The 26,333-nt window shown below is 53.4% G+C and overlaps 2 protein-coding genes across 2 annotated transcripts in view; both read right to left on the reverse strand.

Moving 5' to 3' along the window:
- Positions 1–3,727: 3,727 nt before the first annotated feature.
- BARHL1 (BarH like homeobox 1) lies at positions 3,728–9,619 on the reverse strand (the record flags this gene model as incomplete). The annotated part of the gene is made up of 3 exons (XM_083875682.1): positions 8,928–9,619; positions 5,633–5,855; positions 3,728–4,022 (listed from the first exon to the last, which is right to left on the reverse strand). Exons 1-3 carry the CDS (start codon positions 9,376–9,378, stop codon positions 3,728–3,730), a joined length of 969 nt encoding a protein of 322 aa, XP_083731808.1. The 5' UTR covers positions 9,379–9,619.
- A 5,333-nt stretch (positions 9,620–14,952) lies between these two features.
- The window catches only part of CFAP77 (cilia and flagella associated protein 77), a 57,370-nt gene continuing 45,989 nt past the window's right edge, over positions 14,953–26,333 (reverse strand). The window contains exons 4-6 of the mRNA XM_083875547.1: positions 26,125–26,227; positions 24,790–24,891; positions 14,953–15,137 (exon numbers count right to left, since the gene is read on the reverse strand). Coding sequence (XP_083731673.1) covers positions 15,069–15,137; positions 24,790–24,891; positions 26,125–26,227 — 274 coding nt within the window. The 3' untranslated portion in view covers positions 14,953–15,068. The remainder of the gene's footprint in view (positions 15,138–24,789; positions 24,892–26,124; positions 26,228–26,333) is intronic.

Here is a 26,333-nt window from a genome sequence, read left to right on the forward strand (position 1 = left end):
GCAGCAGGACCAAGGTGTTGAGTATGCAGAGTTCCCAAACCCAGAGGAGCAGCTGGGGGTGACAGTGGATTCCCATGGTGTGGAGCAGGTGGATGTTGCCCTGAACTGTTCCTGAATTGTCCCCTCTTGATCTGAGGTAGGTGGTGTTTGCTGGAGGGGTCTTGGCTGGGTGGGAGCTGGGTTTGGCAGTGTCAGTGGAACTGCACCTTTGGTTTTGGCTTTGGTCAAGTTACCTTGTCTGGGTTGTGGTGGAGGACAAGGGCTTCACTGCTCTGCAGCCTCAAGTCTCTGAGTTTGGTCTGGAAATAGTGGCACTGTTTAATTTTCTACAAAGCTGCTGGTGAGTCAGACCAGGGCTTTAGCTGGGTTTGCCTTCCCTGTTCTCACACTCTGAGACTGCAGGAGATGCTCTTGTGTTTTCTCAGCTCTCTTCTTGCTCCGTGTCCTTTACCTTTAGTAGGAGCTCACATCCTCCTCTCCTCTGCAGCTGGAGTATCTTGAGTTCCTCGTGCAAGGCTTTGGATTAGGAAAAAGCAAGGAGGTCACCTTGGGGCAAGGGTCACAGTTGAACACCAGGGGCTGGCTCAGACACAGGACACTGGTCCCTGACTGCTGAGAACACCAGAACTAAGCAGAGTAGGAAGCAAGAGAACCTCCCTGTTTACAACACCTTGTTTTCTCCATAAACCTGGAGACAGGGCAGGAAAAGCAACAATGTTCTGGGCTTTCCATTCTGACAGAGTTTTGTTTGGTGCTCTGATGAAGCTGTGGAATATCTTGGCCAGAAACAATTCTGCTGATTGTAGTGACTGTGTGTGTGCTGGCATGTCCAGCAGAGCAGCTCTTGCTGTGTCTGTTCCAAGGGTGCTGGTCTTGGCTAAAGCTGTGCCAGGAGGGGAGGAAGGTGGCCCTTGAGCTGGGTAAAAGCCTGGAGGGGACTTGAGAGCCAGGACTGTGTTTGGTCCTGGCAAACCCTCTGCACTCTCTGGATGCAGAGTCTGGAGCTGACAGAACCCAACCAGCAGCAGCAGCTTGTCTGTTGGACTTTGTACCCTGGAGAAATCCATGGAGCAGAACTGGTGCAGTACTCCAAAGGTTTCCCTGCTGGGACTGGGGCTTCTGAACTGTTCCATTTTTTTGCTTCATATAATTTCAACCCAGCACAGCCTGTCCTACCCCTGGAGCCTTGCCAGGATTGTGCCCACCTGGCACCACCCTCTGGAAACATTTCCAGCCTGCTCAGGGGCTGCTGTAGGTGCAGGGCCAGTGCTAGTGGGTTCTGCTGTGGGACACCAGCTCCCAGCCGAGCCCCTGCACACAGGCTGGAGGTGAGGCTGGTCCTTGAGCAGGATTTGAGGCTGCTGAGATCCTCCCACACACGATGCAGTTCATGTGGCAACTGCGGTGCTCTCTGCTTAGAGCCTGTGGTGTCTTCCCTAAACTGTTTTATCTTGAAGCTTGACTCTGCTGTGAGATCTCCCTGGCAGCGACAGCTCCATCCCTCACGTCCCCTCTGCTCTCTTTCCTTCCCACCACACCCGGCACAGCCATTCCCCCTCCCCAGGGCAGAGCTTTCCTTGGGGCTCTGTAATCTCGTAGCCCTGGCACCGTGTTCTGGTGCTGCCTCAGACCCGCTGGTACAGGGGAGTTTCCAGCTCCTTCCAGATGTGAAATGGCAAATTTAAATATTGCAATTACAAACGTGTAACGAAGCCTTGTACTTCATTAATGTAAGAGGAGGAATATGCTACGGCTACAAGGACAATTAAATATTAGAGAATGCCTTTGATTCACATTCCTGCTGTGTAAATGGGAGGAAGGTTGCTGTATGCTCCTTGCCTTTGCGCTCACAAAATGAAAAGCACACCCACTGCAAGTTGTCCTTTGATAGATTTTTAATATGATTTTAAAGAGTTTTGTTTGGCCTCATTCTTATTCAATGAGATTAATTTAAAGCACTTATCCCCTGGGTTTAAGTCAATCCATGTAGGATTTGGGACGGGGGTTGTTGCCCGGGGAGGGGGTTGTTTGCAGGCCTCTCTGAAAGACTCCTTTCCCACTTCATTAACCCCGAGCTGGGAGCGACCCCCCCCTCCCTTCCTCCTCCTCCTCCTGGCCCAGCCGAGGCCCGGGGATTTACCAAACTCCCCCATTCACATGCAAAGAACCAGCCCCATCCACAAAGGCCGGGGGCTCTCTGCCCCCGGCGTGGCTGCGCATTTGGCCGAGCCACAATCGCCCTCCCCGCGGGGCTCGGCGGTGCCGGCCCAAAGCTCCCGGGGCACCGGGCTGGGACCCGGTCCGGAGAGCCGGGGAGGGCGATCGGGAGGGCCGGTGGGTGCCGGGGGGGCTCCGCAGACAGGCGGGCGGGCCGGGGGGAGCGGCCGGGACCGGGGGGACCCGCAGCCCATCTGTCGGCTCCCCGAGCCGGCGGCGAGCGCTGCCCGCCTGTCCCGGGCACCAGCTGCCGGCCCGCCGGCCGCGGCCGCGTGAGCGACACTTTTAAAGGGTGGAAACAATCCATTTTCCAAAGCGATCATTTAAAGCACTTAGGCAATTATACACTTAAGATTAGCGTTATTAATTCACCGAAGTCGCGGCTATCACTGCGCCGGCCTGCCCCGCTTTCCCCCGGGCCGGTCCCGCATGCCGGTACTGGAGCCGGGCCCGGGGGACACCGAGCCCTGGGGACACCGAGCCCTGGGGACACCGAGCCCTGGGGGACACCGAGCCCTGGGGGACACCGATCCCGGTGGGGACACCGAGCCCCGGGAGGACACCGAGCCCCGGGGAGCCGGAGGTTCCATGCGATGGGAGGTGGGAAATCTCCTCTTTGCTTTTCCCCTTCCCTCGGCGGCGGCCGTTCCGCCAGAACAAACAAGCGGGAGGGGAAGAGAAGGGGCCGGCGGAGGCGAGAGCCATTTGTTTGTAAAGAAGTTTTATTTCCACATTTAAAAAAAGGGGGGAACGGGAGCGGCCGCCGCGCCCCCTGCGCCCCCCGCCCGGCCGGGCTGGCCCCGGGATACAGACTGACAAGAATCACTTACACAAATACGCCCTCAGGGTTCACAAATAAATAATTCATATACATTTTGCACCGTATTTACATCCCACCGCTTTTTTTTTTTTTTTTTCCTTTTTTTTTTTTTTTTTTTTTTTAAGATTTTTTCTTATTATTTTATTATTATTGTTATTTTAGTTTAAGTTACGGACGTCCCGAAGTCTCGCTGGGGCCATCGGCCCGGGCCACCCCAAGGTCCTTCCCGGCGGCGGGACCGCTGTGCCGGGGTCGGGGAGCCGGACAAAGCGGGGAGGGCTCTGGCAGGTGTGGCTCGGCTCCCCTGACTGTTCCTGGGGAGGGGGCGGTGAGGCGAAGCCCCCCCGGAGCTTCCAGCCCCTCCCGGCGCCGTCCCAGGCCGAGGTGGGGACACAAAGGGGGTGAAGGTGGCCAGTGCCCCCCGGGGTGAGGGGCAGCACCGCCGGCTCCGACCTGCCAAGCCTGTCCTTGATTCTTGCATTCTTTATATATTATTTTAAAAAAAGGAGGGGGTGGTGTCATTTATAATTTTATATATATATTTATATATATATATAGATGGGGATGAGCGGGAGTCTGTCTCTTGCTCTCGGCCTCAGCGGTGTGGGGTGGCCCCCTCCAGCCCCCCGGCCCGGTGGGTGCCGCTGGGGCTGCCGGGGCTCGCCGAGGCTCACCGGGGCTCAGCGGGGCTCACCGGGGCTGCGCAGCCCGAGGCAGGACGCCGGGCAGCGGGGGCAGGGGCGGCGGGGGCTCGCTGCCGCCCTGCAGTCCGTGGATGAGGATGCGGGGCACCAAGGGTCTCTGGAGGGCGGGGGGCGGCGCGCTGGGGCCGCGGTACAGGTAGAGGGCGGCGCCGGGGTCCAAGTTGGAGACCAAACTCTGCGGGTAGAAGTAGGGCGAGGGGAACATCCTCTGCAGGGCTGAGTAGTTGCCAGCCTCGGCCAGCAGCTCCAGGCCCACCGCCGTCTGCCTTTTCCACTTGGTCCTGGGGGGGCAAGTCGAGAGAAGGGGTCAAGGAGGGGAGGGATGTTCCCAAAGCCGCTCCCGGGCTGTTTTTACCCTTTGCACAGCCCCTTTCCCCGGGCTCTGCTCTCTCGCTGGTTCCCAGGGCCGCTCTCCCCTGTACGGCAGGGATGCGATGGGATGTGACGGGATTTAATGGGATGGGATGCAGACCCCATTAATGAGGGAAGGGAGTTTATCCCCCTGGCGTTCCTGCCGCGGCAGCCCCGGCCTGAGCGCCCACGGATCTTTCCCGGAGGCATCGGAACCACAGCCCGCCTGGGATCCAACGGCGGGATGTGAATCCCGGCCATAAAACCCGCGACAAACATTTCAGTCCCTTCCTGGGGGTGTAAGCCCCAGATTGTCACACGAGCCGAGGATGACACGGGGGATCCGGGAGCTGAGAGCGGACGCTGCCACCGCCGCGATGCTCCAGCCCGAGGCCGCGGCGGCCCCGCTCCCCCGCCCGGGGCTCTGGGACCCTCTCCCCGGGCCGGGGCTGCCGGGGCCGGGCTGGGCCGCTCGGGGGGCTGCGGGGGTCCCGCGGGGGGACGGGCGTGGGGCAGGCTCCCGGGGAATTCGTTTGCGAGATATACATATGTATGTATATATATGTATAGGTCTCTGTGTCTGCATATACGTATATATATGTATGTATATATATTTATATGTTATATATTAGTATAGGCATATATATATGTGTGTGTGTGTGTAAACATACATATATATATGTATGTGTATATATATTTATATGCTGTATATTAGTATAGGCATATATATATATATCTGTGTGCCGGATCTCGTGGACAAGCCCTGGCCTCAGGATCTCGCCGCCGCCGGGCCGGGCTGGGGAAGGGGCTGAGAGCACAATTTCCACTCCGGCGCGTCCTTGCAGGAAGGATTTGGGGAGAGGACGGGTAATCGCACCGTCCCCTAAACTTCCCCAAACCCCCGACGTGGGGGGGAATCTTTGCAGATGGACAAGCGGGACTGGAAATGATGGGGAGGGAGGGTAAAACCCTGGAGCGAGGAGGGGACAGGGCGGGGGCTGCAGCCACGGGTCCCTCGTTTGGTGGCGGTGGCGATGGCCGGGGCTGGCGGTGTCCGGACAGACCCACCGAAGCCACCACGTCGCCAGCCCTTTCACAGATTTGTCGCTGAAGCGCCAAACCTATTTCCACCAGTAAATTATTCATCATAATAATAATTGTGTAATTACTGTAAAGGGTGTTAATTATTGATGCCCAAAGCAGTAATTGGTATCTATTATTAATGGGCCGATGTGTTATGCTGTTGTGTTTAGCTGGAAGCTGGTCCTGCCTCCCCGCCTGGCCGGGGCTGGGGGCACGGATTGTCCCCCCACTCCTCCCTACACCCGCCCTGCCTCGGCATCGCTTTTCTCCCCTTTACTTTGGGGTAAAAAGCCCCGGGAGAGGCGGGGACGGGACGGACATCGCCCCTGTCCTGGCGCAGGAGGGACGGGCCGTTGTGGGGTACGAAAGCCCTGCCTGGTTTGGGGGTGCGCGGCCGGGGAGAGGGAGCAGGGCGGGATCCCGGCGCCGTGGGCAGGAGCGAACGGCGCATTTTTACCTTCTGTTTTGGTACCACGTTTTCACTTGCGTGTCGGTGAGGTTGAGGGAGGCGGCCAGTTCCATCCTGTCCTGCACGCTCAGGTATTTTTGCCTCTCGAAGCTGCGCTCCAGCTGGGCCAGCTGATGGTCGGTGAAGGCGGTGCGGGCTTTGCGCGGCTTTTTCAGCCGCACCGGGGGACTGTCCCGGGAACTGGAGATCTCTCGGTCCCCTTCTTCTTTCACTGAGCCCAGAGGGAGGAAGAGAGGCCAGGTCAGACAGGAAGGGAGTTACCCACAGAAGAGGGTGCTCACGGCACATTCGCTCTGCACCCCCGTGAATTTTAACCCCGGGAACTCAGGGGCTCCCCGAGCCGGGCCCGGCTTTTCCCGTCCCGAGAGCCCGGGATCGGAGCGGGAACGAGAGAATCCCCAGCCCGGCCCCGGCGCCTCCTGCCCAGACCCCTCTGATCCCCCTCACCCCTCATTTCTCACGGGGCAGGACCTTCCTCTGGGCTTATTTCCCCCAAACTCAAAAGCTTTCTCGATGCTTGGATATTTTTTCTTTCCTTCTTTTTCTATCTTTTTAATATCTTTTTTTTTTTCTTCTTTTTCATTTTTTTTAACCAAAACAAACCAACCAGTAACGAAAATTACGAGCCCCGATTTTTTAGAGAGGGATGTTGCCGTGCTGGTCCTGCCTCTCCCCTCCCGGGGAAGCCTCTGTCCTCCCGGGGATGCTGCACCCTCCCTTCTCCAGGGCGCACAACGAAATACTGGAGAAAGCACTTCCCGAACCCTGCCAGGCCTGTTATTTATCTTTTAAAAAAGCCCGAATGAGAGGGGCTGGTGGCGGCTCGTCAGCGCGGTGGGTACATGAGCTCCGGCAGAGCGATGAGGGAATTTACGCCCCAAAATGTTGGAAGGTGATGGAAAAAAATAACGGAGCAGAAACAAAAATAAAAGGGGAAAAATAAATTCCTGCTTGTGCTCGCCTTCTCCACCCTCCTGGAGGAGATTACGGAGCAAATAGGCTCGATTTATACAAATCGGCGGCGTTTGGGTTTGGTTTTTGGTTTTGTTTTTCTTACAGGGGTTTATGTTAAATTTGCTGGTGGCGGGGGCGAGCAGGGACAAGGCTGGAGCCGAACGCGAGCTGATTTCTCTCTGTAGGAAGACAATAATCCGGTTAATTGAGCCACCGGGGAGCGAAACCCTTCAACCAGAAATGCCGAGCGGGCGGAACGAGGCGGGGACCATCCTCGGGCCGAGAGATCCGGTGCCGGTTCCCGGGAAAGCGGCGGCCCCGACCCGCCGGAACCGGGCACAGCTTCGGCCCCGCTCTCTCCCGGGAACGGCCCCAAAGTTTGGACGGACTTTTTCCCCGGAGTAAAGCGGGTCTGGCCTCCTCCATCCCGAGGAGGAAAATCCCCACCCCCCCCCCGGTCCCTGAGCTGATCCTCGGCTCCTAAAAAGTTCCTGTTCGCCAAAGGGCCGCGGGAACGGCGGCGACGGCGGCGCTGCTCGGTCCGGACCGGCCCCTGGCTACTCCTGGCTTCAATGGATATATTTAGTAATATAGAAAAAATTATTAAAAATATAGATTATGGGGTTTTCGGACACTTTGGCCCTGGGGGTTAGGCCCGGCCTCGCAGCCCCTTTGCAGAGTAAATCTGGGGGGGTTTTGCCCCGGGAAAGGCAATTTCCAGAGCGGCACAGAAAGGATCGCTCTGGGAGCGGGGATCTTCACCCGCTCCTCCACTGAGGCGGGGGTTTTACCCCTATTTAAACTGTGGTTTTCTCCTCATTTAAACTGGGTTTTGGTTTGTTTGGGTGGTTGGTTTTTTGTTTTTTTTTTTTTGTTTTTTTTTTTTTTTTTTTTCCTCCGCTTAAGCAGTCTTTCCCTCCCTTCATTTAAGCATTGGGGTTTTTCTCCCCTTGATTTAAGCGGTGTTTCCCTCATAATTTAAAGGATTTTTTTCCCCATTTAAACGATATTTGCAGCCTGGCTGTGGCTGTCCCGGCGCAGGGACAGGAGGAGAGGAGCCGAGGGGCTCCGGGAAACGGCCCCGGCTCAGGGGATGAAGAGAACTCGCTTTTCTTCTCTCCCCTCGCTTCTTTCTCGTCTCGGCCATTTGGGGCAAGGGGAGAAGAGCTGAAGGAATTGGGGCCGGGTGTAGGAGGGGAGAACAACCAGCCAAGGTGGGAATCGCGGCTGTTTCCCCGCACAGCACCGGGGCCGGTGTTTCCTCCCGGGGCACTCCCAGCCCCGGCCCCGAACCCGGGCTCAGCTCTCTTCTGGAGTGAAAAATCGCCTCTCAGTATCCAGAACCCGCCGCCGCCTTTCCAGGCTCAATATGGTGAATATTTTTTCCTTCATGAACCAGATTTCAGCCCAGCGCCTCCGGGCGGGCCCAGGGTGAATTTGTAGCCGGGACGGAGCTCAGCCTGTCCCTATTTTTTCCTTCCAATCCCCCCAAATTCAGCTGCCCCACAAGGTGCCATCGCCTCCCTTTTCTCCGCCCAGCCGGATGAAAACCCTCTCCTTTCCCTCACCAACAGCCGGCCAAACAGTTTTCCCGGGGAAAAGTTATTTTGCAGAGGCGATGAGGGGTGGGATGGGAGAAGACACCCGGGATAAACCGCTCCGAGGGGGAGAGCTCTGACCCCAAATCCCCCCGCGCTGTTCCTGCGCCTCTCCCTGCCTCGATTGCGGGGGGAGGCGGGGAAGGGGCTGCGGGGTCCCGGGAGGCCGAACCCCCCGGCCCGGGGCTCCGTGTCTGCCCCGCTCGGTTTGGAACGTTTTCCAAAATAATAATACAAATAACGCCGATCGAATCAAAGCCCGCTCGGACTGGCTTGTTCGTTTCTCACCGGAGCGGGGGGAAATACCTGGCAAAGCCGCGATTATTTTATTACGTGCTTGTTTCGGTTTGTTTGGTGGGTTTTTTTTTTTTTTTTTAATTTATTTATTTTTTTCTCTCCGCAGGCAGAAATCCGTCTCTGCTTCTCCTTTCCCCGCGGGTAGAAGGGCACAGGCGGATCTTTGCTGCGGAAGGCGGCCCGGAGCATCCCCCGGGCGCGTTTGATGAAGCGCCGATTACCCCAACCCCTTCCCCCGGGGCCGAGCCCCACCGAACCCCCAAGTTTCCCCAAGTTGGTGCCGACCCCTCGGTCATTTCGGGGGGCACCGATACCGCGAGCCGCCCCCGAGCCGGGCCCGGAGCGAGACCCCAGAGCGCCGGGAGCCTCCTGGGCCGCTCCAGGCTGTGTGTCCGGGCCGCCCCGCACAGCCCGGGGGTGTGAGCCGCTCTTACCTTTGTACTCCGAGTCCGAGGAGGAGCTGCTGGTGTTTTTTTCCATTTTCTCCCTAAAATCCTCGCCGGGTTTGGTGGGGATCCTGCCCGCCGGCTCCTGCCCGCCGTGAGGTCCATTGGTGCTGGAGTAGGGCGCGCAGGCGGCCAGGGGCTTGCAGTCGGCCAGGATGTCTCTGATGAGGAAGGAGGAGGTGACGGTCCGGGACTGCGAGGGAGCCGAGACCTGCCCCGGCTGGAGATGCGCATCCAGGCCCGGGCGCGGCCCCGCCGCCTCCAGGCACTCGCGGCCCGGAGAGCGGGGCGAGGGGCACCCGCTGCTGCCCTCCGAGCGGGGGCTCAGCTCCAGCGGGGACCGCCCGTCCCCCACCAGCGGGTCCCCCTTGGGCACGGCCGGGCTGCCGGCTCGGTGGGAGAGGATGGAGTCGATCCCGAAGCCGGTGGAGCCCTCCATGGCCCCCGCGAGGTGCCGGCGCTCACACGGGCATTGGCGGGGAGGGCGCGGCGGAAGCGGGTTGATAACGAGAATTAACAATAACAGGAGGGAAAAACGAAAAGACGAAAGAAAAAATTATATAAATAATAAAAACAATGTAAAAAGGAAAAATAAAAAAAGGAGCAAAGTTCGGTCTGGGATCCGGGCAACAATTGCTGCAAGGCTCTTCGAGGCGCCGCGCGTTAGATCCAGGGCTGCTCCGTCTTCAGCATCGCGCCCAGCTGCACTCACAGACAAACAGGAGAGGGGGGGAGAGGGAGGCAGAGTCAAACTTTGGCCGCGAAGGGGGTGGGGTGAGGGGGGACGGACCCCAAGCTCACCCGGGGTCCCGGCCACCCCACCCGTGCCCGGGGCTGGGGGGCAGCCCGGGGGTTCCCAGCCGGACGTGGGGAGGCAGCGATCGATAGTGAAGGCTTCGCAGCGCCTTAACCACTTAATGATCCAGAAATCAATGGGGAAGGGCGAGGGGAGGGCGAAGGGGGTGGCCAGTCGCCGGCCCGCCGCGGCGCCCCCCTTCCCCGCCAGCAGCTCGGACAGCGCCGGGGGAGGAAAGCGGAGTCACTCCGGAGCCCGCAGCACCCGGGACAGCGCCGGAGACGCTCCGGAGCCCGCGGTGCCTTCAGCACCTCGGCCAGCGGCGGGAGCGCCGCGCCCTCTCCGGGGGGGGAACGGGGGAAATGGGGAGAAAAGCTGAACTTGGGCCGCCCGGGCTGGGGGACCCCGGTACCCTCCACCCAGCCCGTGTGAAGGCGCCCATTGGCCGCCAGGCGTTTTGGGGGATGTCACTCCCCAACAGGCGACACCTTGGAGCTTGATCAACGGGAATTAATTGTGGCCCGGATCCCCGCGCTTTCCGGGCGGTTTCCGCCCTCTTTTGCTGTCATTATCCCGCTGATGGGGCTCTTAATGGGATGATTAGCCGCGGAGGGCGGGGGGGAATGTGGGTTGGGTGGGGTATCGAGGGGTTACTGCTTTCTGCGCGCCTCCCCCCGCAATTAGCTGATCTGCCGGTCCCTCCCGAGCAAGGAAAGTTTTGCCGGGCGTTAAAATTAAAACCAAAAAATTTAGGAAAAAAAAAAAAAAAAAAAAACCAAGAAAAAAAAAAACAACAAGAAAAAAAAAAAAAGCATCTAAACCCTCCCAAAACCCCCAGCACTGAGGAGCCTGCTCTAAGCCCGAGATGAGCCTCGGAGCTGCGAATTTCGTTGCATGCCCTGGAAATGGGCAGTGGCCGAGCAAAGCGGTCCAAGGGGCCGCCGGGGCAGCCGCGTCCCCCGCCCGGCGCTGCCAGAGCGGCGAGGACCGGACCGGGAACGGCTCTGCCCGCTCTGCCAGCGCCCAGGGCGGTACCTACTGCTGCAACTGGGAAAGGACCGCACTCAGAGCGGATTTTTTTCTGCCGTCAATCGCGTTTTAAACAAAAAACCCCGATGGTCTCAGGCAGGGCTGCTCCGTCCCGCCCGGCGCTGCCGGAGACATCAACTTTCCTCCCTCCCGCCCCGTCGGGGGGTTTGCTGTTGTTGGTCTCCCAGGCTGGAGAGGGACAGGCTCACGGAGGATTCCCACCTTCCTCGCGGTCAGACTGGTTGCTGTCTCCTCGAGGGTTTGTTTAGGGTTTTTTTTCCCGTGGATAGACCCTTCGCCGCGGAGATAGGAAAATGTCCACACCCGGGCGAGTGGAGCTGCGTCAGTTTAAAGCGATGTCGCCGGTTATTTCTCAAACACTCGATTTCTTCTGTTCCCCACCTTCCCGGCCAGTCAGCTGCATCTTGTCCCTCTTCCAAAGTCGCCCTTGGCCGGCAGCTTGGAGGCGACCAAGCAGGGGAGAGCCCCCCCTGGGGCAGCCCGGCTGCCAGCTGTCGGGCAGGGCCCCCGCCACCTCCTGCCCTCGGCCCTGCAGGCTCAGGGCCGCCTGCAATCGGGGCAGCGGAACAAAAGAACTTCAGAGGAGGACAAGCCCAGGAACAAAATCAGCATCAGCCCCGGTCCCAGCCTGCCCCCACCTCGGGGATGGAACTTGCCCGAGTTGGAGGCTGCTCATCCTCCCTGTCCCTGGCTCTGCCCTGCCTCCCTCCCAGCACAGAGAGGGGCCAGGTCAGTTTTGCAGTGTTCACCATCCACAAGGCTGGGACGAGTGTCCCTTTGGACTGGACCAGAGCAATGGATGTGCAGGAACTGGTCCTGATGAGAAATGCTGTCAAGGCCCCGGTGGGGTTTGTCAGCTCCTTGCACTGTTTGTGTTGGTTCTTGGGCTCTGGCAGCCTCCCTGTTCAACCAGGACACCACATTTGGGTTGGAAATTTGCACTGGGATCAGGACCAGCATTGAGGGTGTATTTGGGACCAGGAACTGACTGAGAAGGCAGCAAGGCTGGGAGTGGGATTAGAATCAGGATTTGGATCAGCCATACAGGGATAGGTTTGGGCTGCTGAGTCTTGCTCTTGAATAAAGCACCTGCCTTCAAATAACCACAAGGAAGTCCACAGATTAGGCCAACTTCCTGATGATGTGCAAGATTTTGGGGGTATTTGTGTGTGGGGTACAATCCTCATCCCAGAGCAGGTTGTGTATTGTGCCATGCCCAGCCAAGGCCGTGGGGACAGACGTGTCACTCCTAGGCCATACTCAGGGCTCCGAGCAGCTACAGATGCACTGCTACTTATCTTCTAATTACACTAAAATTATTATTACTATTATTACTATTAATGCCATTGTTTTATTAAGTTGTTTCAGAACTAGACTCCCCAAGGCAGAAATTTTGCCCATATGTGGTGTCCCCCCGTCCCCCCTACATCACCAGACCCTGGACAAGTGGGGTTCCAACGATTTTTCTGTGGCTCCCAGCAAAACCAGGAAATCCTGTGCACAGACCACTGAGCAGTGCACACTCCTTCCCTCTGTGTGTCTGCCCTTAAAACCCCATTTCCAGACTGTTGCTGCTCACAAATACATCAGTCAAGAGGAGATCCCTGATGCCAACTGCTTTTACAGTCACCTCCTCACAAGCCCCACTCACAGTCCAGGGCTGGATTTAGGACTGTGGCAGCTTTGGGAGCTGCTGTTCATCCCACCCCGCTGGGTGCTGCTGATGGACAGGGCTGGGCTCTGCTGGTTCCTGTCACCAGTGCAGGTTTGTCCCTGAGCCAAGGGACAGGGCTGCTCCAGGTGTCCCCAGAGGCTTTGGCTGCAGAACCCCTGTCACAGCTGAGCCATGGTGACTGAGCAAGAGTTAACCCAGAAACATCTGCTGGCGATGCACAGCCCGGTGTCCTGGAAGGGTCCGGCTGAGGGAGGGATCTCCGCAGGCTCTGCCGCACGGAATCTCCTCCCGAGGGCCGGCTGGGTGCTCGGGAAGGCCGTGCCCAGCCGGCACAGCGAGGGATGCCCGGCGGGGACTGGCTCCGCTGGGACGCTCCGGTCCCCAAACGAAAGCACGGCCAGGAGAGAGAGGAGGGCTCGGGGAGGGGGCAAGAGGCAGAAAAGGAGCGGGACAGGCAGCCGGGGGCGGCCGAGCCGTGGAGGAGCCGGGCCCGGCGGCGGGGAAGCTGCAGCAGCGGCAGAGCTCCGTTACCGGTGGGTGTCACTGCAGGACAAGGAGCGGGGGCGGCGGGGGGCCGGGACCCCGCACGGGGCTCCGCCGGTACCGGGGCAGCAGCGGGCACGCCCTGCCTCACGGCTGGGACGGGGCAGGGTCGGGCCGGGTGCGGGTGGGTGCAGGGGCAGAGCTGCCCCTCGCAGCCCCTCCGGGTTGGGGATATTTGGGGCACGACCTTGGCCAGCATTTCGGGGGCACTGGGACAGATCTTTCGGCTCTGAGCTGCTCTGAGAGGTGTCTCCTGAACGCATTTTGTTTATTTGTCTGCTGATTTTCGGGTTTCTGGTCTCTTTGCTGTCTCACTCAGCAGCATTACAGGGGCTTGGTTCACACCGGTCTGTGCCAGCTCTTCCCAGGCAGGCAGGACTCTCTGGAGGTGCTTCCATCCCTGAGCACCCCCCAGGGATCGCAGTGGCTGCTGCAGGAGGACACAGACGCTCTGGCTCGGCTGAGAGCTGGATGTGGCTCCCAGCAGGCAGAAGGACAAACCCCGTGCCTGGGTTTCTCACACTCTCATGAACAGTGTCATTTTTAGCAAGATAAGTCATTTAAGGCCCAGCTTCCTCCCTCCCTGGGGAGGTGGGAAAGGTCTTTGGTTATAATCCACCTCTGCCAGCTTGGCAAGCCCTGCTGTTATCCCCCTCATTATTTTAGATGGGTTTTATTTAGAGGCCTGGACTAAAAAGAGGCAACCACATATCAGGGTTTTCCCGGTTTGGAGCAGGAGATTTTGTTCCTCCCTCAGCTCAGGTGTGGGCAGGGTGGAGTTTGTCACTGCTCCTTCCTTATAAAAGGGCAGGTTGAGGTACAAGCTGTCCTAAAGATGAGGTGTGGGAAGTGCTGGAGCAGCTCCTGGGGAGGCTTCATTGTCCTGAGGGGTAAGAAAAGCTGCCCTTGCAGTTTACTTTGTTGTTTCATATTGAGCAGTGCAGTGTTATAAAGAACTCTTCTCTTTGAGGTTTGGGGTTAAAGGTTTGGTTGGAAATCTGAGGGGCAATGGGCCCTGAGCTCAGCATGGGCTCTTCATGTCCTTGGGCTGCTGGTGGCTTTATGTAGGGCTGGGCTAATCCCAGTGCCAAGGTGTGGGGGCAAAATCATGTTAGGATGTCCACCTGAGCTCAGGATGCAGTTGAGGCTGCCCAGCACAGCTGCTGTCACCTCCCAGAGCTCTGGGGTGAACACACCTGAGCTCTACAAGTGCCAGTGGGAGGGTGAATATGAAAACTGGGAGATAATTTGGCTTAAAAAGCTGGTAAGCTCTGAGCTGTAATGGTAGATGTGAGAAGCAGACTACATAAGAGTTATTAATTATTCCTTTAGCGAGAATGGAGCTCCACAGTTTCAATAATGGCACTTTTAACCAAGTGATATTTGAAGTGAAATGCTCTGTTGGGAGAAGATGGATTCCAAATGTGTTGGTTCCTGACTGGACCTGTGCAGACACCCCTGGGTTTGGGTGCTGTGGTGTTGAGTTGGTGTTGGAAGAGTTTGAGTTTGTTCAGTGAGGGCTTGAAGAGGCTCAGCCCTGAGGGACTCCAGCAGCTATTGCAGGGTGAGTGTGGAGCTGGCTGGAGCCATCTTAAAGTAGAGGCACTGCCTGTGGTGAGGCTCCAGTTTGGCAGAGCACTCAAAGCAGGTGTTTGAATTCCTTCACACAGGCAAGAGCTTTGCTGAATCAGGCACTGATGGGAAGCTTTTTTGGCAAAGAAATGAGGACTGATGAGATATTGCAGATTTGATATCAGCCAGGATATGGCTGCATCCAATCCATTTGTCCAGAACCAGCAGGGAAGGAGCCTGTGCTGCCTTTCCTGCGGGGCTGTGCTGGTGTGAGCACTGCCCTGTTTCTGAGTACCATGAGAATTGTGCTGTTCAGGCTGTGCTGTGCACCTGACACCAAGCAATGAACAGACTGAGACAGAATCGTTCCGCTTATATTTATGATTTATTTGGCTATATCTGCATTAGCATAACTTTGTGAAACCTGAGGGAACGTTTACTGCATGTGGAATCCCAGGGTCCAAGGGGGAAGGGGAGCACTCACAGGCACTCCTCAATGGGAGGCACAGAGAGCCTTTTTACGGGACTCAGGGTCTGGAAAAGTCCTGAGATGAGGCTCAGCCTATGAGGAAAGGAGCAGAGAGAGGATTGGTTACAGCCAGGAGCCAGCCACAGAAAATAGGTTGAAGCAGAGACAGGGAGGAGACTGCAGATTGCACAAGGGCTTTTGCCTGACTGGGAGATGTTGCTCCAGCTGAAGTTAAACACTTAACCTGCTTAAAACGAGGAGTAGCTTTCTGATTGACTTCAGGAGAGTCTTATCCTGCTCTAGCAACAAAATCCTGTAATTTTATTATGGTGTGTTTGTTGTCTGACATTTTCAAAGGCTGCCCATGGCCTAAGAGGGGCCTGGAATAAATATTACTTGTTTTCTACAACACAGGACTGGGGCGCTTCACTGAGGGGCCAGGATGAGCTCAGAGCTCCCAGAGAAGTCCCTGGTGATGTCAGAGGCTCTTACACGCCCTGCCCTAAAAACACAGAAGCAGCAGCTCCCCAGGAATCACCTTTGAGTGGGGACAGGGTGTAAAAATGCCCATGGCAATAAACAAAAGGGAAATAATCTGCGGGTGGAAATGTCCCAGGGCCCTTTAGGGTGAGCAGTGTGGCTCACACACAGCAAACCTGCACAGGAGATGCAGTGACTGAGACTGGAGTGTTTCCCATGAGGGGCCAGGGGCTCTGCCTGCCCCAGCACAATTCCCTGTGCCATACATCTGCTTCGTGTGGCTGTGCTGAGCTGCCTACCGCTTCCCCCACTCTGCTCAGGCTGGCTGCATGTCAGGTTTTGCATATGTAAAAATACAGAGCAGTCTTTGCCCTGAAAAGCTTGCTAGTGATCTCATTAATCAAGACAAACAAAGCATATTTAGCTATTCTCCCTCTCTGGAGGAAGGCGTTCAGGTACTTAAATATGCATTTGAGTGCCTAACTTCAGACAGCTGTTTCTGGATGTTTTTGCTTTCTCATGAATAGCAGCAGTGACATAACCCCTCCCTGGGAGGGAGAGCTGGGGAAGGCAGAACCAGGGACTGGCTGAAGTAGGTGGGTAACCCCAGAGAGCTGGCAGGGACAATCCTGGCTGTTCCAACTCCAAGCTGCCATGAAAGATGCAGTTTTCCCCTTAGAGCTGGGATTGTTAGAAAAATCCAGTGCTTGCAGGTAAAGACAGCTGAGCTGCTTCTCTTGAATGTGCCTTCCTGCCATGCTCCCTGATCCACCAGTGCTGGGAACTGGGCACAAGGACATTTCTGCCTGGGATGAGGCTGATGCCATAGGAGAGGAAACAGCAGTTTATTCACTCCAATCTCAGTACAAAGCTCCTGGGTGAGAAATGTCCCACTGAGGTACAACTGGCAGTAATTAAAGTGAGCAGAGCCTTCAGGAAGTTGTGAGGGATGCCAGTTCCTGCCCTCAGCATGAGTGAGTGGGAAGCACCAGGTGTAGGACAGGGGCAAGTGCTGCTTTAAAAAATGAGGAACCCTCCCAGTCATTAGAGTCCAGATAAGGGTGTCCCTGGGTCAAAGGTCTTATTATGATAGAGACTAGTGTTGAGTAGTCAATGCCAGTGATGAATCCTCATCTCTGATGCTTCTAATTAATATTTTAAATGATGAACCCAAAGGTACCTCCTCTAGAGACAGCTGATGATCTTTGCCATTACCCTGCTACAGTTATGGGTTGTTATGCCAGGATTTTGTTTGGAGCACTGGCTGCAGCAGGACAGGAATATGGTTTGTAGGGAAAAGCTGAAAGGTTTTCCTTGCAGGATGATGGAGCTGCCATAGGCTCCAGGTGCTGCTGAGCAGCAATGTTTTGCTGCTGTTCATTGCATTTGTTATTGATAAATGAAAACCTGCAGAACCCTTGCAGCTGGGACGTTGTGATGTCAGTGTTTGCTTTACAGAATTGGAGGGGCAAGAAAAATAATCACCACTCCTAAAACTCAAATATATTTTTGGGTGCTATTATCTTTAGGGTTTCACAGTTATAATAATGTGTTAAATCAGAGGACACATTAAGGCAGCTGTGTTAATTGAGGGCTGATAAATTGCGTGTGAGATGCAGAAAGGCCAAGCCAGTGCAGGGGAGTCAGAGCTGCCCTGATGGTGCAAACCCCAGAGCCTGAGCAGGGTTTTTGCTGGGCACTGTGAGCACCCTTGGGTGCAAAATAAGCTCAGTTTATGGGAGGAGTTTTAGTTACTAGAGCTGCATTTAATGGTTTGTGGTGACTGGACAAAGAAGCCATGAAAAGGCCTGAAGTAAGGAAGGAGCAGTGCCAGGCTCTCCTCCTGGCCTGGAAGGATCCATGGAGACTGGATGTCCCTGTTCTTCTCCCAGCACCTGCCTGGCTCTGCCCACCTGCTCCCAGGCAGCTCCCCAGCCTTGCACCATTTTTCACTTTAACAACAAAGCTGCCCCAGGACTCAGCCTTGTTCCTCCATCATCCATTTGATCGAATCCTTTTAGCGGGTGACAAAACACTTTCTATGCTCACTTTACAGTAAACCAATCTCTATTATTTTCTTTTTTTTTCTTCCCCAAACCCTCCTTCATTTACGGGAGTCTAACAAATCCTAGGGCTTTTTTTTTTTTTTTTTTCTTCCCTCCAAAACAACACAAAACAGTGGATTTTTTTCAGGAAAGGGAGGGAGGAAGGAGTAAAATAAACAGTACAGAGATGGGTAGGGTGCCGAGCGTACTGAGCATCCCTGTACAGACAAAATAATAATAAAATAATAATAATAATAATAAACCACCCCACGCGCGCGCACATTGAGATGCAAATTATTATTTTTTTCTCTCTCTCTCTTTTTCCCCGCGAAGCCACCGCTTGTAAAGCTTGACAGAAAATAATGAGAAACACTAAATCTTTTATAAGGTCAACACTCAAGCAGCTGTCAAACAAGAAAAGAATTTAGCGAAAGATCCGCAAAAACTTCCATCGCCTCATTAAATCCAACAGGGCCGGGGCCCGGCGTGGTGAGGAGGCACCGGGGCGCCTCCGTTTTGTGTCAGTAATTTGCGGCGGAGGAAGAGGGAAGACGAAACAGCCAACGCCGAAGGGGCCTTGGGGGAGGCTGGGGAATCGTTAGTGCGCCAGGAGCGGCCCCGGCTCCTAATTGGAAGCATTGGGCATTATCAACGGAGGATTTGCCTCGGCTCCCTGACAGCTCTCTAGGCCTGGAATGATAGCCCACTTGTCAGTGTAAAAGACCATTAAAAACAAACCATTTTGATTTAATTGGAGGCGGTGTGCTGGGGGCCCAGGTGAGGCGCTTCATCAGCCGATGTTGGCTGCTGATGCCTTTTTCCCCCTGTATTGATGGCTTTTTTCTTTTTTTCCTCCCCTCCCTTTCAAAAACTGTCTAGGAAAGAGAAAGAGGTGCTGAAAGATCCTTCACAGCCGCATCGAGAGCGGCTTTCAATAGGGTTGTCAACAAATGCCATGACAAGTTAGAGAGAGGCAGGTACTTTTAAAACAGACGTTATTCTGTCCAAGATGAGCTGTGCTCAGAGGTGAGTGTTGGATTATTAGGGTTACAAATAATGTGGCTTTTCCTGCCAGGAGCGTGCTTAACTGGCTTAACGAATGGGGTTGATTTTTCTCTCCCCACCGTTCTAAGAACAGAGGGAAATGCAGGACAAGGGAGCCTGGGCTAAATGATCTTTATTTGCTTCAAGCCCAGGAAGGTTTCAAACAGTGCTTGGCAATTTTGGGCTGCTGTATTTAATGTCCCATGGAGATTTGAGTTTAGTTTGGGTTTTTTTTTTCTTTCTGAAAATAATGGTCACGGATATTTGCTGGGGTTCACTGGTCATTTGATCTGGACAACAGCATGAGGAAAGAAGAATGAACGCACTGGAGCTGTAACCTGGTGTGTGCCCCCCACCTCTCTGGCAGATGTTTCAGGGTCAGACCAGAGCTGGCAGCTTTCACACTGACCTCATGTGCTTGACATCTGAATCCTGACCTTTTTCATGCCAGACAAGAGTTTTACTTAAAGTTGTCTGGATAAATAGCATCTCTGCAGAAGTCAGAACAGGGCCATGAGTGAAATCCCAAATCCATTTAAAAAGCATTTCTGTGGAGTTGTGCACTGGAAGCAATGGCAGGTGCTCACCCATAACCCAACACAGCCTGTGTGGTTTCACCCTGCCACAAGCTATGAGCACCCCAAATCGGTTCTTTCATGGGTGAGAATCTCCAGAGGAGCAGTGGGAATTGGTTGCCAACGGTTCCTTGTGCTGCCTTTGGATACTGGGGCTTGGTTGTAGGTGGAGCCTGCCCTGGAGATGATCTAGGCTGTAAAGCTGCACAGGAGGGAATTGTTTTCCTGTGTTAATCAGGAGATGTCCAGAGCAATGTAAATGGCAGACCAGTGATAGTCACTCTTAGTGAGACACAAGGAAGTGCTGAGCATGGCAGGTGATGGTTTTTTACTAAGAGAGGGTCAATTGAGATAAGATATAAGAAGTTTTTTTACAAAGAGGATGTTGAAATACTTGGACATGTTGCCCAGAGTGGTGATGGATGCTCCATCTCTGGAAACATTCAAGGTTAGCTTGGATGGGGCTCTGAGAAACACAATCTGGTTGAGGATGATTCTGCTCACTGCAGGGGAAACTGGACTAGATGGCCCTTAAAGGTTCCTTCCAAGCCAAAATATTCTGTGCCAGAAAGCAGCACTGAGTAGGATGAGAGGTTGAGTGTCCAGGGCACAAGGGATAGTGGGAAAATTTGGATCATGAAAATGCGTTGCTGTGATTTGAGCAATTGTATTGCTGGAATCTTTGGCTCTGGAGGCAAAACAAGAAAACCTCCAGAATCTGCAAGGAAGTGTCGTGAGGCTGACAGGGGCCAGAGCCTGCAGTTGGCCATGGAATGGCTGTGGGGTGGGAGGTGACATCTCTGCTGTGGCCATAGAGGGGACATGCAGGGATGGTGCCCAGGACAGCTGGGTCTGTGCTGCCTGTTTGGATCTCTGCAGGGTGCTGTGGTCTCTGTTTGCACTGTACCTGCCACAGGCCAGTGATGCTGCTTTGGATTGTTACTGCAGGGCTGGGAGCCACCAGCTCGTGTCACTTGGGCCATTGAACAACCATCAGCCAACACTGATTTTAATTCTTTTTGGTCAGCCAAGATCCCAGCTGAAGAGAGGATTGATCTGGTAGTGTGGTTACAGGAAGCTCTTGAACTCACTTCTTTATTATTTAAGCACTATTTAGGCCCCAGGAGAGGAGTTTTATAACACTCCCAAGTCCCAGAAGTTTTCCTGCCCTCAAACCCAGGAGGACCAATGCTGCACCTGAACAGCCAGCCCTGTGTGCTGTGTGTATCAAGCCCAGATTACTTAAGCAGAATCTGTGGTTTTTCTGACAACACAACAGCTGCAAGATTACATGAGCTGTGCTTGTCAGTTTGGCTCTATAGACAAAAATAGAGGTAAGGCATTAAAAAAAAATGCGGAACACTTTTGTGTGTACATGTTAAACCTCGACTGTTAATTCTGACGAAGGATCAGGCTGTGAGCAGGTATCGGATCCCCGGTGAGAATCAAATTCTGGAGCCCAGAATTTTTTTTTGCTGCAAAGTTTATACAGTGGGGATTCCTCTAATTACTTTCAGTGGAAATTTACCTGACAGAGCTTTCCCAGGTAATGCAAGGCATACGCAGGAGAGCCGCTCAGCCGTTGACAGAGCCTTTGATTTTGTGCCAGGTTGCAAATTAAGTCTTTTGCCAAGGTACCCGAACACTTGCTCGTCAATTGCTTATCGCTTATTCATATCGCGCGTTTCATCTGCTCGGGGAGGCAGCGCACAGTGACAAAAGTCTTGTCCAAAGTTGCTGCATTTTCTTTCCTTCCCCTCGCTTGGTCAAGTAAACAAGCCCACCTGAGTGTCTCTGTGAGCTGGGATTCTCTAATGAGCAAAGGAAGAACCCTGGTGTGTGTCAGTGACAGGAGGTGCACGGAGCTGTTTTGACACATTGGTGAATTCTGTCCTGTGTTGCTGCTTTGTTGCCACCTGAATCCTTCTTGACTTGAAATATATTGGGGGTGGCCGACATTGACTTGCTGGTTTGGATAATGACTACCAGACATTCAGATGGAGGTTGCTGGAGCCTCACCCTGGCCTGGCACAGATGGGGATGCTGCATTTCGGCAGCAATGTCCTTTCCAGAGTTTGATTGGCACCATTCTGTCTGAGCCAGCAGGTGAGGAGTGACACAGGGACAGGACACATCCATTGAACATGGGGGGCAGGAGGCTGAGAGAATTGGGATTGTTCAGTCGGGAACAGAGAAGGCTTTGGGTTGACCTGAAGGGAACTTACAAGAAAGATGAGGCAAGACTATTTATAAGAGCCTGGAGTGACAGGACAAGGAAACTGGGTTCAAACTGAAAGAGAGTAGCTTCAGATTAGATATTAGAAAAAAATTTTCCCTGTGAGGGTGGTGAGGCATTCAAACAGGTTGTCCAATGGTTGCCCCATCCCTGGAAGTGTTCCAGGCCAGGCTTGGTGGAGCTCTGAGCTACCTAGTCCAGTGGAAGATGTCCCTGCTCATGGCAGAGGAGGTGGAACGAAATGATCTTCAAGGTCCCTTTCCAACCCAAATCATTCTATGATTTATGTCCATGCTAGGTGTCTGAGAGCACAGTTCCTGGAGAATGTAGTCCCACATCTACAAATAAATTAAGTTTTGGTGCACAGTCCCAGCAAAACCTGAGCCTTGGAATTGTGTCAGTGCAGGCAAAGCAAGGCAGAGGCTGTTTGCTTTGAGGGGTGGCTGAGGAAGAGGAGGGCAGTAGAAGCATCTTGCTAAGGAAGGAGTTAACTTCTGCTTGGTTTAGTTAAAAAAAAAAAAAGGGCAAAAAAATAATACTTCAATGCAGCAACTACCCCTAATGAAGTGCCCATCAGGGCAGGACTGGCTCCCTGTGACCTGCTTGTCTTGGTGAGCTGAGGGGCCCAGGAGACCACAGGCCAGGTCAGTCCTGCAAAGCAAAACTGAGCAGGAGCACCCAGTGTGGGAGAACCTGTAAATCACCCAGTTAGTTTAACAGTGTGAGCCATTATTCTAAAGCACTGGGGCTGAAACCTAAATCCAAATGAAAATATAGTCAATTTGTCCATACTTTACTGACTGAATGACTATGTAATGTCATGCAGTTCTGGCAATGCAGGGAGCAAGCAGATACAATTAGTGGGGAGGGAAAAGCTCCTTTGTTTTCTTCTCTTCCACTTTTTGGGCAAGCTTTTGTGGTACCAGGGACTGAATAGAAAACCCAGATCAAGAGCCAGCAGAGATATCCATGCTGAATTTCTGCAGCTCTCTGTAAGGGGTCACACAGTGGGAATAAAAAAAAAACTTCTTGATGATATTTATGGGCCTAAAGGAACAAAATCTCACCTTCCTGCTGACCCTGTTTTGGATAATAACTATTTCAGTGCCTGGGTGTTGCTCCCCTTAGACCTAGAGCAGGCCAGACTGAAAGGTATTATGCCAGATGATGAGGTGACTGAGTGAGCCGAAGGACAAGGGGCTTGAGAATATCACACTCCTGCACCTCACACCAGCCTTGGATCACATGGGAATAAAGCTTAAAATGAGCCTGTGGTCAGGGCAATAGAGTCTCTGAATATTCTTGTCCAGGATCTGGAGTATTCCCGAGTTGTGAGCATCTTCTGTACTGGTCAGAGCAGGACAAAGTCACAAAAGGCTGGTAGGAAACAATGTGCAGATGGAGTCTGCTAACCAGCTCTCTGTGAGGTGATATTTTTGTGGTTGCTTTTTATATTCTTGCACAGTAGGACAAGGGTGTTACAGGATTTGAGGCAGTGTTTTGGTCGATTGTCACCTCAGTAAAGGAGGGACTGAGACTGACACCTGGAGTCCCTGGTTTAGGTCAGTCTGGCTTTCAAAACCATTCCATCATCTCTGTAGAACCCAACTTTACAGGAGCAGTTAAAGAACACTTTGGAGACCACCAGAAGTCTTTGGGTACCCATAACCTTCTCCAGGTTGTTACTGCTTTTAACTGGGTCAACATTTATGGACCTTAAGGAGTTACTTTTCCATGGAGGAAACCGTGCACTGAAGGTCAAGTGAGTAACAAATTCCTTGATCCAAGTTCTAATGTGGCCTGTGCCTGTTAGATGTTCAGCTAGGGAAGGGAAACCTTCTAGGGTAATGCAAAGAGAAAGGAGGAGTATGGAAAATCTGCAGAGGCTGTGCAAAATGAACAGTGCCTCCTCCCTGGATGCTGCTTCTGGCAAGGAAGGGAAAGAAGGAAGAAGAAAAAGGAGGGAGAGAAGAAGGAAGGATTCAGAGGCTTGAGAGCTGCAGCTGGGGCAGGAACCCAACCACAACCATGGACAACACAAAAGGGAAAAGCAAGAAGCAAAACCCAGGCTGAAAAATGAACAGTGATGGAAAGGTCTGGGGTGAGAGGAGCTCTAAAAAGGAGGCTTGCCCCAGTATCTTGTGTGACTCTCACAATCTGTTTAACAGCAATCGGTCATGTTCTCTCGCTGCCATCGCCGCAGCAGCAGCTCCAAGCTGACAGGCAGTGGGGATAAATGATTACTGACATATGCTAATCGGGCACTCTTAGACAGGACGGTACAGGAATACATCAAGGTGGTGTAAAAAGCACATTTCTTGGGCAAAACTCTCCAACTTGTACAAGCAAATCACCTTCAGGAAATAACAGGGCTTCTTCGCTGTTTTAAACTGTGGTTAGAATTCAACAGCGTGGCAAAAAATATCACCCCATCAGAAGGAGGGCCAGGATGGAGAGCTGAGAGCTTTTTGCAGTGGTATCTATCAATGCCAAATATGATTTTTGCCATGTAAACTCCCTGCAGGGTTTCAGTGCTTTCACTTTCTAGTGTCTCCTTTCCATTCCACTGGTCCAGCTCTTTCTCCTCTCCCAAAATCTCCCCTAGTTCTTCACTAGAAGTTTCCATGTAATTTACACCACAAACAAAGCTAATGGAATTCTAACAAGTACCCCAGAGCACAGCAGGTTGCACAGATGAATTCAGGGAGATATTTAGATCCCATCACTAGAACAAGAAATTTTCACCTTGGCTCTTATTTGGATCAATTAAAGGAAATGTCATGGACATGTCTAACCTGGCCAGACCCTTTGCTTTGTCTCAGGGTGAATATTGTCAATCAGGTGGTTTAGAGAGGTATCAAGAGTGCAGGTTTTTTTGGAAACCTCTAATCCTGGGGTGGAAAAGCTTCTTGAAACATCTGGTGTGGTTTGAATTAGTTAAGGTGAGAGCTGATGAAATGGCAGGGTCCCAAAATGCAGGTGTGACTGTCCTGCTTGTGTAGGACACTTGTAGAGCAAAGGCAAGCCCTGTACTAACAGTGAGACATAAAAAGATGCTTCTCCTCTTAGGAAGCTTGTGAAAGTGCACATAAGTTAAAAAAAATCTGGGCAACTTGTGCCTCACTTCCAGGGCTTATGGCCAGCAAAAAATATCCCACCCTGATGTTTAAAGGGGCTGACGGGTGAACACATTTGGGACCATTTTAAGGTCTGGGTCATGGGCAGCTCTGAGTTAAGAGCCTCATTCATTGTGTGCTAAGGATGTTATTGAGGCACATGGGCAAGGTTGGACAGTCCCTGATTTCAATCAGGTGCTTGTAGAGGCCCAGGAAAGTTGACTGGGATGGGTTGTGGGGGGCCCATACCTTCTCATAGCGCTGTGGGTGCCAGAAGGACTCCTCCTTCACCGGCAGCGGGTGCGTGCGCAGGAACGAGGTGCGGTTCTTGCGCGGTGGGCAAGTCAGAAACTAAAGGGGAACAACAGTGGGCTCCAACAGCTGCACTTCACCTGTCTGCTACCAAAGGTGGACACAGTGGGCTCCAACAGCTGCACTTCACCTGTCTGCTACCAAAGGTGGACAACAGTGGGCTCCAATAGCTGCCTTCACTTGGCTGCTACCAAAGGGGAACAACAGTAGGCTCCAACAGCTGCACAGCTGTGCACATCAGCTCTGTATCATGCAGTGCAGTGACACTGGGATGGACAAGGCCATTGCTTTGGGGTGATGGTCACAAGTGGTGATCTGGGGAGTTTTCCATGTCCCTGCAGCCAGTACTGATAAACACGTGAACACTTGTCAGCTCTCAGTGTTTGCTTTATAGAGTATCCCAGGGAGGTGACTGCTGCCCACTGGAATCCCTAACTGGGAAAGTCAGTTCCAGCATCCCCACCTTGGTGGGGTTTCCTGGCTCTCCTGATTAATTGCAAGTCACAGTGCTTGATAATCCCAGCACAAGCCAGTGCAGGTAGGTACATGGTGAATGTTTTGGCCACTGCATGAAACCCTGGGAATCTATTTTGTGGTGATACAGGTTGTGTTGCTTAACTCAGTAATTGGTGGCTGCAGGCTTTGGGAGCTTGATGGAGGTAACTTAGTGATTAAAAACATCAGTCATTAATAGATAAAGTAAGGATGCACTTTCTAACATCCCAGGCTGGTGTATTCATAAAATAGCTGCTAATTAAGGACACTGTATTCCTGCACTTAACTATAAAGCATAGTTTGTGATGGCAGTAAGCCCACTGAAATTGGTCATTACCATATTAGCCCAACTCTTCTTTGAGCCATTAACTAATAAAACAGTCATTGGCTGCTTTTAAATGATATTACAATGCTGGTGTGTTTAACAGCACAGCCTTACACTCCAACAGCTGCTGTGGGTGCTGCATCAACCACACCATGCTCAGGGCTGGGGCTGTCCTTTCAGCATTTGCTGATTCTTTTGTTGTGGCCACTGTCACAGGTAACCTGAGCAGAGCTGATGTCCAAAGGACATCATGTGGGGCTCCTGGCAGGGGGATGCTCATCTCTGTTAGGCTTCATCAGCCTTTTAGTAGTCAGGGGGATGTTTTCCCAGCTGGGAGCCCCTCCCAGGGCTGGGAGCAGCCCATCCATCCCTCCTAGGGTAAGACAGTGGGGGGGGGTCATGCCCAGCAGTTCTGTGCACATCAAGGGAAAGCATTGCTGGAATATTCCCACCTTTTTCTTTATCTCTCTCTGGACTACAGTCCGGGCTCTCTGCTGCTCCATCCACAACTCCTTGTATCTGTGTTGCATGATGTCAAAAAAGGGAGTGGGAGGCCTGGAAAACATTGAAAAGACACCAGTGTAATCTTTGCCTCCTCATGCTGGTTCACATCTCTGCTCCTGAAAAGTGGACTGGTGAGAACATGAATAAAACCTGGCAC

Source organism: Zosterops lateralis (genome assembly GCF_965231275.1).
Source record: "Zosterops lateralis genome assembly, chromosome: 20".
Lineage (NCBI taxonomy): Eukaryota > Metazoa > Chordata > Aves > Passeriformes > Zosteropidae > Zosterops > Zosterops lateralis.